The sequence below is a fragment of the Protopterus annectens genome, chromosome 13.part0 (genome assembly GCF_019279795.1).
Source record: "Protopterus annectens isolate FY-2018-M chromosome 13.part0, PAN1.0, whole genome shotgun sequence".
Taxonomy (NCBI): domain Eukaryota; kingdom Metazoa; phylum Chordata; order Ceratodontiformes; family Protopteridae; genus Protopterus; species Protopterus annectens.
Window position 1 is genome coordinate 573,417,995 of NC_056747.1, and position 13,049 is coordinate 573,431,043.

General features: G+C 41.2%; 1 protein-coding gene across 1 annotated transcript in view; it reads right to left on the bottom strand.

Annotated features, from left to right (window-relative positions):
* Nucleotides 1-13,049, bottom strand: part of ASL (argininosuccinate lyase) — a 368,527-nt gene that overhangs the window by 147,782 nt on the left and 207,696 nt on the right. The window contains exons 8-10 of the mRNA XM_044054865.1: nucleotides 11,919-11,996; nucleotides 2,812-2,864; nucleotides 2,001-2,063 (exon numbers count right to left, since the gene is read on the bottom strand). Of these exons, the coding sequence (XP_043910800.1) occupies nucleotides 2,001-2,063; nucleotides 2,812-2,864; nucleotides 11,919-11,996 (194 nt within the window). The remainder of the gene's footprint in view (nucleotides 1-2,000; nucleotides 2,064-2,811; nucleotides 2,865-11,918; nucleotides 11,997-13,049) is intronic.

Genomic DNA, 13,049 nt, shown 5'->3' on the forward strand with positions numbered 1-13,049 from the left:
ACACACACACACACACACACACACACACACACACACACACACATATACACACACAGACACACACACACACACACACACACACACACACACACACACACACACACACACACACACACACACACACACACACACACACACACACACACACAGATAGAGAAATAGATGTAGAAGAGAAACTGAGCAACTTTGGTAGTGTACATTATGTTTTTCCCTAAACATTAAAAGAATATTTTTATGACTGCATCAAAAATACAGCAGTGACCACGGTCACATCTGGTTAGGTGAATTACTTGGATAAATAAGACAAACTGTACAATTAGCTATGTAAACACTTCCATGCAAAAATCCTAAACCTTCGGGAGCTTTTAGCATACAGACTTCCTTCCATGTTTCTTTGCAAACTGCCTTTCTAGTCTCTCAGCCAAATCTTTTCTATCCTCTTCTGATTGATTCTTATAGATAGCATGCAGTATTTTATAAATCCTGTTAATTATCCTCCTTTTAACAGCAGCTTCTATTCTTGACTCAACTAAAAAACTCTATCTAAACTTGTCTTTAACACTCTTGCTTAGACTCTGGAGATATAGCAAGGTTAAGAAAGGTTCCTCAATGATATGTCTGGATCCAAATTTACATCATGGTTTAGCCATGAGTAAAATCTACAGACACACCCAGAAAAGACACCAGTCTGGTTAAAAATGGAAACAAAATTCTCCTACTTAAAAGTAAACCTGCAAACCATCTACGTAGCTTGCCTAGCAACAACATAAGCTATTTACACCTTCTGCAGTGGAGGCCCATGGGATATATGCAAATGACCATTTGAGGATATTTACTGTTTCAACTACATGGCTTCTGAATACTTAAGACTTTTAAATTTTAAGCCTTTATTGGTGTATTCAGGCCAATACAGACAAGCTGCACTAGCTGCTGACATGCCATGTTACACCATTTTACTGAGCTAGTCAGTACACAGTGATTACTAGATTGTTCTTATAGTTTTAGTTAAATGGTTTATGTGACCTTTTTGTCCTTTGCTTTGGATGTTATTTGGGATATTTTGAAGCCACCCAAATGGCATGGGCATGGGTCTTGTTTTTAAACTTAGGGCCAGATTCCAAAAGACTTGGTCTTGTGTAAGAGACTTACTCGGGAGTAAGGTTTATCTACAAAGAAGGCTCTGCATACTATATTACGTTAATTGCTGATACATTTCTAGTATAAATAAGTGCTCAGTGTACTTACTATGTGCACAAGGTTAATTGGTATGTTGAGTTAAGAAACTGGATCCACTTTCATTACCAAAAACAGCAAATAATGTGTTATATTAGAAAAAAGAGTGATGCTGAAATTCTGCGGAAGTGGGACCCTTACTGATGCAGTGTCTTAATTATCTAAACAGAAGTCTAGTAATTTATGAAAGCACTCATTGCAGTTACCCTCAGCAAAGATTTGAAAAAGCTAAAAAAGTGGAAAACAGTACCAAAAATCCAAAAGACCAACCAAATACAACATAAAAAGGTACTGTGGGGTGTAGCAGAAGTAACCACAACCATACTCTATCCAAAATAAGCTAAAAAGACTTTACTGAAGTAAAACACAAAATTTCACACCACGATATCCTACACTAGACACTTACCTTTACCACCGCGTTTTTCACCTGTTATCAACCAGACTTCATCAGATAAACTACATGCCTCATTTTCCCTTTAATTTATAACACACATAATAAAATAATTTCAGTCAAGCCAAACTGAATTAAAAACAATCCTTTCAGAGTATATAAAAGGTCATCCAAGTATGGTTTGTAACAAAAACCTAAACCCTCAAAAAATAAAACAATCAGTTTTATTACAGCTATACATTATAATAAAATACCTTATTTGCTAAAAATGATGAAACACATTTTCCATATTTCACTATACAAAGGAATTTCAAAGGCAGGTCAAAGCATTTAACAAAGAAAACAAAGTTGTCTGCTTTTCAGTCGGTCTACTTACCGACATAATCTCTCTCACTCGTTGCATCCAAGCTGTTGAGACTGACTGACCCAAACTTAAGTTCTGCAGTTTGAAATGTAAAAAAAAAGGGTTAAGTTCAGCACAAAATTAAACTACAAAAGGTTATCAATAACATTTTTAAATGAGATAACAGATGCTTAGTAGCAGACATACTATGATCATAAACAAAGTATGGAGGGATCTATAAGTACTCTCCACCAGAAAAGCTTAACATCTTAGTTTTGTAATAGAGTGCACATGGCAAAAGCAGCCAAAATGGCAACAGTCATTGGATATTTAACTAGTTCTTCATTCACCTACCAGCTACATCATGGTACAGTACCAATGCCATAATGTAAGAGTTGAGCAATTTTTCATAATGTACACTGCAAAAAGAAGCTTAGTTACTGGTCTTGGTAATGTCATACTGTACTGCAAAGACCTACAATATTTACACAGCTTTGTTTACTGGTAATCCTAACGGAATACATGAAAGGTAATCCATGCATACTATATAACAAGGGAACAGTAAAATCCACATTTTTAATCCAGTAACCAAGTACAGGGAGTGTCAACAACCCCCATTACAGTGTGGAAATCAGAAGGACAATGGTGATATCACACAAAAGGGGTAAAACATCATCACTGTTCAAGTGCTAGCTGCTTTTTACACATGGACCCATCACCACACCACAAAGTAAACCACTGAGGAGCACAACAAGGGTGCTGTCAATGTAACTGAAAAAGGGAAGAATGGCAGTGCAGCAGCCATAATAAAACATAATCAGGAAAATATCAGTAACCTACTTACCTTGTCGAAGAAGTTCTCTGTCAATATTAAAAGGATTCCCAGCTATAGCTCCACTGTAAAGATATACAAATTAAAATCAATAAGAGGGTTGTTCTGAAAATCCAGCAATGCATTTAAAACTACTGTGCATATTACCAGATGCTGTTCAAAACAGATCCAAGTATGGTTTGTAACTAAAAGGAAATAACCATAAACTAATCATCCTTAACATCCACATCCCACTCCCACCTCCACCCCCCAGTAAGGAAACCTCCATAAAAAACTTCTCCAAGGCCAACTTCATGCTACTCAAGTCAGAAGTTACAAACTTCATGACACCCATGCAGATGGGAACTGAAAGTTCGATTGCTGAATCCTACACTAAGGCACTGTATGAGCATATCCACTCATGCATGAATTGTGCCATCCCAAATAGAACCAAGATGCAATCCTCCAAAAAAAGGAAGCCAATCTGGTTGTCCTCTGCCATAAACAAACTTTACAACAAAAGGAAAAAAAAACTATAGCAGAAAAGAGGAAAATCTCAGGATGCAAAAAACTCCCTTACCAGCCTCAGTAAGAAGCTGAGATCCCTCATAAAATCCTCCAAAGCTAGTTCCGAAAATAAAATTGCCAAAGATTCCAAAGACAACCACAAGGCATTCTATAAATATGTCAAGAATCTAAATGGCAATGCTCAGATCTGCTCTGAGCTACAACAGAATGGCATTAAACATACTGATCCCAAGGATATTGCCAATATCCTGGCAGATCGATTCAGTGCCAACTTCACCCCCCTCTCACCCCCTAAATGGCCCATCTCAATACTGGAAGATTGCCAGATAATAAAGGCCACACAGGTAAAAAACGCACTCTCCAAAGCTAAGAATACAACATCCATTGGACCAGACGACATCCCGGGCTGTGTACTACATGAACAACAAAATGAACTGGCACCTCACCTAAGTGTCATGTTTAATCATACCCTCACCTCAGGCTTCATGCCCACTGAGTGACGCACAGCTACAGTTATCCCACTCCACAAGGGGGGATCCACCTTGGATCCCAGGAACTACCGCCCCATCAGTCTGACGAGCCTGACATGCAAGGCCATGGAACGTATTATCATGGAACTTATAAACAAAGACATTGGCAACCTTAAAACACTGGACCCCACCCAGTTTGGGTTTGTGAAGGGCCGATCTTGTCTCCTGAACCTTATTGACTTCTTCTAATCAGTCTCCAGAGCCGTGAACAAGGGTAAGGCAGTTCACACAGCCTATCTGGACCTCGCCAAGGCCTTTGACACCATCCCCCACTCTGGAATCATAGATAAACTTACTAAGCTGGGCATTAATCCCTACGTCACTATGTGTTGCCAAATGACTTACTGACAGAACCCACATTGTAAAAGTAGCTAAAGTACAGTTTTGTACCTACCATAAATGTAGATGTTTGAAGATCCACATTGCTGCAGTCCTAACACTTGGGTAGTCCGCTGTCCCAGTCGGCCCGAATACCAAAGTATAAGGCTGACGTCGGTCAAGGCGCATTTGTCTGACATCAGGACGTCAGGGTACAAATGCGCATGACCGACGTCATATCCTCAGTCTTTTCTTGCCCCAGATGTCAGAAGACCCTAAAAAGATAAGGCCAAAACCAAAAAACACCAAACACTCCTGTACCTAATATATATACAATATATACAAATTTACAAAAATAGAACCCCACCCACACAACCACCCCTAAACACGGAGGGGAAGGAGGGAGGGTAAATTGGACTGCAGCAATGTGGATCTTCGAACATCTACATTTATGGTAGGTACAAAACTGTACTATGTTCTTCATCCCACATTGCTGCAGTCCTAACACTTGGGTAGAATCCCAAAGCAGAGGTAAGGGAGGATGGCTAAACTATAATGAAGCAGGAGCTGCCAAAATGCCCTGCAACACAGCAGTGGCAAAACCAGCCCTGGATTTAGAATAGAGAGGAAGGTGGTAATGCTTGGAGAAAGTATGCAGTGAACTCCAAGTAGCTGCCTCCAAAATATCCTTAGTCGCCACCCCCCTTAGAAATGCTGTTGAAGTGGCAGTAGCCCTAGTGGAATGAGGCCTAATCCCAGCTGGAATCTCCTTGCCAATATGGGAATAACAGAATGCAATGCAAAACCCAATCCACTTAGATACAGTTTGTTTTGACACAGGCTTGCCCTGAGAACTCAAAGCAAAAGAAACAAACAACTGCTGAGACTGCCTAAAATCCCTAGTCCTGCTTAAATAATAACGCAACTGCCTGTGTACATCTAAAGTGTGCAAAATCTTTTCCCCCCTATTTTGGGGATCTGCATAAAAAGTAGGCAAATGAATAGTTTGGTTTAAAGCCACACTAGAAACCACCTTAGGCATAAAGGAAGGATTAGTACGTAATGATACCCTATCCTTATGGAAAATCAAAAAAGGCTCAACCGCCATAAGGGCCTGCAATTCAGAAACCCTTCTTGCAGAAGTAATGGCCAACAAAAAAGCAGTCTTCCATGACAAGTATTTCAATTCAGCAGTAGCCGCAGGCTCAAAAGGTTGTAGAGTAAGTTTCTCCAACACAAAATTGAGATTCCAAGCAGGAGTAGGAGCTCTACGTGGGGGTCTTATATTCTTTGCCCCTCTAAGAAATTGCTTGAACAAAGGATGAGAAAACAATGGTGGGTCTGGTGGGTCACAATCATAGTGAGCTGAAATTGCTGCAGCATGAATCTTAATGGAAGAGAAAGACAAACCTTTGTCCAATAACTCAGTAAGATATTGAAGAGCCACACTCAAATTAGGCTCAGAAACATCCAAATCCTTTGCTGCACTCCAAAATAAAAATTTCTTCCATTTTTCTGCATACACTTTATGTGTACTAGGTCTTCTGGCTTCCATAATCACATTCAAAACTTGTTGAGGAAGTTGAGACCTGCTGTGGTTCAAAACAGAATATGCCAGGCTGTTAGATGAAGAGAGTGAAGCTTGACATTGAGTAGATGACCGTCCTCTGAGACAAAAGGTGTGGAATTAAAGGTAAAGGCCATGGAGGCTTCCTTACCAGATTCCTCAGTAATGGGTACCAGTGTTGCCGAGGCCAATCTGGAGCTATCAAAATCATCCTTGGCTTGTCTTGTCTGACCTTTAGGAGTACCTTTGGGAGGAGAGGCAGAGGTGGAAAGGCATACACATGAAGATTTTCCCAACTGAACGAAAGAGCATCCACTTTCCAAGCTGTGTGATGAAACCTTTTGTGCAAAACTTTGGCAGCTGGTGGTTTAGTGGAGAAGCGAACAGATCTATGTCTGGAGTTCCCCATGACACTGTCAATTTTGAAATACATGAAGATCCAGTTTCCACTCGTGGGGATCCATGATTTGCCTGCTTAACACATCTGCTAAGGAGTTCTGTGCTCCTGGCAGAAACCTTGCCTGAAGATTTAGCTGCAAACTGAGCGCAGTCTCCCACAAAATCATTGCTTGCCTGCATAGAGGATAAGAATGTGTTCCCCCTTGCTTGTTGATGTACCACATGACAGTTGTGTTGTCTGTTAGAATCAACACCTGCCCTGGAAGAAGTAACTCCTTGAAAGCCATTAATGCAAACTGGACTGCTAACATCTCCTTCATGTTGATATGTAGATGCTGTAGTCTGGCAGGCCACTTGTCTTGTATCCACTTTCCATTCAGATGAGCTCCCCAAGCTATGTCTGAGGCATCTGTCGTTAGAATCTGACTCGCCTCTGGCCGGGTCACAGAGAGTCCCTTGTTTAGGTGACATTCCTGAGCCCACCACAAAAATTCCTTTTGAATGCAAGGTATTATTGGAATGACAGTGTCCAAATCCTGGCAGTGCTGTGTCCATACATTATTTAGATACCATTGCAGCTTCCTCATATGCAGTTTGGCATTGGGAAGCACCAGAATACAAGATGCCATGAACCCTAAGGCTTGAAGGACTGTCCTTGCAGTCAGCCCGGACTGAAGAGATAGTTGATGAAAGTAAAGGGAAAGATTCTTTTGTTTGTCCGGGGTTAAAAGGCCATCTGGGCTGCTGTATTCAGTCTCACACCCAGAAAGCACATGTCTTGAGAGGGTACTAGACTGGAATTTGTTTCGCTCAGAGAATACCCCAGGCATCTTAGCACTGCTATCACATATTCCAGATGCTGAAGAAGCTCGTCCTTTCCTTGAGCCAGAATCAGACAGTCGTCCAAGTAAGGATAGATTTGTATTCCTTTTAGCCTGAAGAAAGCTATGACTGGAGCCAGAACTTTGTGAATACTCTGGGCAGTAGATAAGCCAAAGGGCAATGCAGAGAACTGATAATGAGAATTCCCAGCTCGGAAACGCAGATACTTCCTGCAACTGAGTCTGATAGGCACATGAAGGTAAGCCTCCTTGAGATCTAAAGTTACCATCCAGTGATCTTTGCCCAGCAGAGGTAAAAGCTGTTGTAACGTTAACATTTTGAACTTGGGAATGTCCAGATAAGTGTTGAGGATAGACAAATCCAAAATTGGTCTCCACGTGTTCCCCTTTTTGGTACTAGGAACAGGCGAGAATAAAATCCTAAGCCCCTTTCTGGCACAGGAACCGCTGAATGGCCCCTATCTGGAGTAACAGAGAAATTTGCTTGTGAGCCTCTTTTCTTTGTATAGGAGGAATGTCTGGCATGCCTTTGAAAGGAGGCAAGGTATGGAAATAAAACCTGTAACCGTGGTGAACGATATCCAATACCCATCTGTCTTGGGTAATAACACTCCAATTTTCTTTGAAAAGTGCCAGCCTTCCTCCCAAAGGTGCTGCCAGACGAGAAGGCTCTGGCAGCTGAAAAGGCAGGTCATTGGGTCTGCTTACGAAAGGACTGACCCCTGCCCTCACCAGAAGACTGGGCAGGTGAACTCCCTGTTCTAGGCCTAAAAGAACCTTGAGCTCTGCCCCTACCACGTCTAGATCTACCCCTAGACTGAGAATCATAAGAAGGATATGTCCACCCCTTAGTAGGCCAATTTCTACTAAACTTCGGAGGCTGAACCTGCAAAAAATCTTTAACAGTCTGCATAGACTTAGCCTTGTCCTCCATTTTCTTTAAAACTGCTTCCACAGGCGAACCAAATAACACATCAGATTGTAAAGGAGCATCTAAAATCCTTGTCTTTACATGCTCAGCTAAATTCTGATCCCTCAGCCAGGCGTGCCTGCGAAGAACAGAACCAGTGGCTGCCACCCTCGAAGAGGCCTGTACAGCATCAAAACCACATTGCAAGGAATGCTTACCCACCTGTTCAGAAACATGAACTAAATCCTGCAACTCTTTACACTCAATACCTTCCGCCAGAGCATCTACCTTAGACTTCAATTGTGCAAGGAGATAATTTTGGTATTTCAACATGTGAAACTGGCAATTCAAAGCCCTCATGGCTAAAGTGGAAGAAGTATACACCTTCTTTCCCCATCTATCCAAAGCCCTAGCCTCTTTATCAAAAGGAACAGGATTTTTAACAACAGAAGCCTTAACACCTTTAGGGCCCTGAGAAACAGTTTCTGGGTCTGCCCTAGGACTCTTAAAAAAATACTTATGAGCTTCAGGCACCCTATAATACCTATCCGGTTTAACTGGGGCAGGAGGCAAAGAATCAGGGTTCAGGGAAGCCTCTGCAAAAACATCTTCTACCACATCCAGAACAGGAGGTATAGCCAAAGGCCTATGCTGGGGTAGAAACAAAAATTCCCTAAGCCTTTTCCTGGAATCAGAGAAATCTTGACCTTCCCATTTAAAATGCTCCCTCATGGAATGAAGAGTCTCTGAAAAAGAAAAATCCTCAGGAGGAGAAGCCGAAGGAGTAGAATCATCCACATCAGAATCAGAATAAGGAGGATACTCCTGCAAGTCTTCAGCCGAAGACTCAGAAGCCTCCCAACACTGCTCAAAACTCTCAAGCTCAGGTTCCACCCTAGGCCTCTTATCAGGGGGGGGGCATAGAACCTCTAATCATAGTAATCAAATCTTCTGCCATTTTAAGCATATGTTTCTTAGGCAGAGACCCTGAAGAACTAGGGGAGACCCCCACTGAAGTTAACCCTGGCCTGCCTCTAGAAGAAGCCTTGGAAACAGAAGGGGAGGGCCTAACCACCTTGGGAAGGGAGGGGAGAACAGCTACCTGAGAAGCCCCTTCAGCCTGGCCTACCTCCTGAGAGGACACATCTTGTAACAGTAAAGTCTCTCCCTGAGAATCCAAAGGAACTTCTGGTAGAACCACCGCTCCACCGAGCCCTCTAAAGAACCGGCGTCAGGGACAGACGGTTCTTCCAACCTAGGCTTTGCTGCTTTGTCCTTGCGCTTTTAGATTTAAGCGGGCGCCGGAGCATCCGACGGCATGTTGTAATTACAACGCTTCCCAAAACTAACCTGGCACAATCTAATCTTCTCTTAATAGTGCGTTTGTTAAATCTAGCACAAGAGCGACAGCCAACAACGTCGTGCTCAGGCCCTAAGCAAGGTATACACAAGGTATGGTAATCCCTATGAGGTATCTGTTTCCCACAAGAAATACAGTTATTCACTTTTCTGACATCCGGTTAAATACTGAGGCAAGAAAAAACCAAAATATTCCCCAACGGGGTACTTAGCCAACTTTGATTCGGTCTGAAACTCCGACTTCAGAAAATTTCAGAACGCCAACCTGCACTCGCAATACTGCTTCTGCATCGGACCATGCGGCAAAAAAGACTGAGGATATGACGTCGGTCATGCGCATTTGTACCCTGACGTCCTGATGTCAGACAAATGCGCCTTGACCGACGTCAGCCTTATACTTTGGTATTCGGGCCGACTGGGACAGCGGACTACCCAAGTGTTAGGACTGCAGCAATGTGGGATGAAGAACATCTCCAAATCCAGCTCCAGACAAGTGACAAGTGGAGTACCTCAGGGTTCAGTCCTGGGACCTCTCCTGTTGGGCTAACAAAGTTCGCAGATGACTGCAAAATGGGAGCCGTTACTGAATCCCCAAATGATGTGGATACTCTACAAAAGGGCCTTACAGAAACAGATGCTTGGTGCCAGAGCCATGGGCTCAAGCTCAATGCCAAGAATTGTATAGTTATCCCCTTTGGGAAAAAACATGTACCCGTGAATTATCACATAGGTGGCAGTACACTAAACACCGAAAGTGTGATAAGAGACTTAGGGACATGGGTGGACAGTGGTCTCAACTTCAATAACCACATCGCCACAACAATCAGAAAATCCTTCTATGTCAAAACAGTGTAAGAAACTTCTCTGTGGGGAAGATTTTCAGTCCATATATTTCTAGTTGATCACTGTATGTTAATCAGATCAGACAATAGTAGTAGAAGTAGTGAACGTAAACTCGTCTTAAGTCAAAACAAAACAAAAAGTAATAATAGAAAATATATAATTGTACAGCATTACTAAGTATTCAAAAATAATCCAAGCAAGGCAGGCTGTCTGTTTCCAATTGAAAATCCTTTATTAAGTACACAGACCAATGGCACACCTCATCACTAAGGGCTTTTCATCCAGAAAAAAGGAGGTAATTGTCCCACTGTACTCATTCCTCATTAGACCCATTATAGAATACAATGCCCCATTTGGTATGTACCTCTCAAGACAACTGCAACAACTGGAAAGGCCGCAGAAATACCTCACTAAAAGAATCACAGGCCTAAAGTAGATGCCCTATGCTGATCGCCTTAAAAAACTCCAGCTATACTCTGTCGCATACCGTTTACTCCGAGGCGATCTCTGCTTAACATACAAGGCCATGTCAAACCCAGAGCTGTTGGACATGCTACACTTAAAGAAATCCCAATCCCTCAGAGCCACACGCTCCAGGGATCTAAATCTTGTCATCACAATAAACAAAACATGCTGGAGGGATAGGTTCCTGACCCAGAGACTTCCCAGACACTGGAATAGACTGCCCATACATGTCAAGCACAGTGCCTCTTTGGTCCTCTTCAAAAGGGACCTTGATGACTGGATGGAAGAAAGGAAATTCACCCCGGGGATCATGTCAGTCGCCCTGCTAGACAGGGGTCCAGGGAAGTAAATAAATAGTGTGGGAAGAAATAGCCAGGGAATTGTAATGGCTAGGCTTGTATAGGCCCTAGGGCCGATAGCCTAGTACCAACCTATGAACCTATAATGCACAATACCTCCCAAGACTGACAATTCTCAGGAACTAAATAGCTGTTGACCCAGTGACAAATTAGACCATTTCTTGAAATGAATTACCGCCAATGATTTAATTCTTTTTAACCTTACTCTCAGATGCACACACAATATGACAGGTGGCTGTAACATCACGATGCACAATAAACAAAGGGCCACTGAGAATGTGGTCCAACTTCCATAACGTGTACATTCAAACAAAAACTTTTAGAAAAAATTTATAGATGACATGGAAATCACAGTAGCTTGTAATCCACATTAAAACCCCCTGTTACTACTGCTTACTACTGCTTGATCTGAAGTCTTGCAAATGATGAAAGCGCTCGTTACAATTACCTTCAACAAAGACTTGACAAGGTCTTCTTGCTGTGGCGTTTTCTTTTAACCTAGAACTCAGGAAGCTGACACTCTTCATTCAGAACTGAATGTCTGGTTATTGTCTTTCATTCGAACTGCTACCATCTGGCATATCCTGCTTCCACTTATACATCACACACACACACACACACACACACACACACACACACACACACACACACACACACACACACACACACACACACACACAATAAGGAAAAATTTACTGTAGTTTTATTACTTATACAAATCATTGCCTTCTGCTTATTCTAAAATAAAGAAATTACAATTATATCAGCTGAATATGTAGACATTTGGAAAGTTTGGAAAATACTAAAATCTGCACAAAAATGACAAGCAATAAATGTACATACATCAGTTCATCTGGTACATGTAATGCCTCTTTTGGCAGGGCATTTTAGGAATTAAGGTATGCATTTTCTTAGCCATGGCATAGTGCGTAAAACTGAACACCTTAGAGTCTTAGCACAAGTATCACCTTAGTTTTACATTTTCTGCAAAATAAGAGCATGTGAAACAAAATACCCTACCTGCCCAGTGGAAGCACATTGACCCTATGCTTGATTTCAGACAGTCGTTCATCATCTCTCTGTAAAGCAGCAGCATGACTGTAACAAAAACAAAATTCAAAAAAGTCTCAGCTATCTATTTTTGTTAATGTCATCATCCCAAACTACATGACAGCAGACGGTTTTGTGTGAAAACATGGTAACAGCATCACCACTGTGCATTTCCCAGTACAAACTGGTGCTACAGACATAAAAAAAAAATCACTTCTACAGAATAACACATTAGGCAAAGTGACACAGTTTTCACATGCATCATTCAACTAACATTATTACTTTGCCGAAACATATAAAAATATCACTGACAAAATAGCACTAATGTTTGACATTTGTTACGTTTTCATGCATATTTTATAACTTTTCCCAAATGATTTTTAAGCCTTCTATCCCTCAAGCATGCCCAGCTGTAATGTTGAAACAATGAAGTGTATACTCACCTGGTAACCACAGAGCAACAATAATGCTGCCTATCTTAAATGCAAGTCTGTGTAGTGTTACTTACTGTGTATGCCAGTTACTGGGTTACTAAACTGCAGCCAACTACAAATGCCTTTACTAACTGTGGATTATAATATTCGGACACTGTAATGATTGTAATGGTTATTTATTTACCATACATAAACTCTGTTGCTGTTGTGCTCGGAGTCTTTCCCCAGAGGTCAATTCTGAAAACATGCCTGGTCCAACAGAACGCGCTTGCTTATAAAAATGCTGTAAATAGCTCCAGGTTTACTCCGTGCAATTATACTACAATATAGTTTGTAATACCAGGCTCCCACTCTCCATGGCCCTAGCATCCTACCTGAGGTTTAGAAATGATAGTACTGGTGTATATGATGATTAGCATATGACATTATTATAAACTTCCACAGGTACAAGACACCAATATTAGTGGTTATAAGAGAACAGCATACATGTGAAACCAAAATTATTAAATAGAAAAAATACACACAGACACACACCCATGTATGTACATATGTATATATATATATATATATATATATATATATATATATATATATATATATCTATATACATATGTATATATATATATATATCTATATATATATATATATATATATATATATATATATA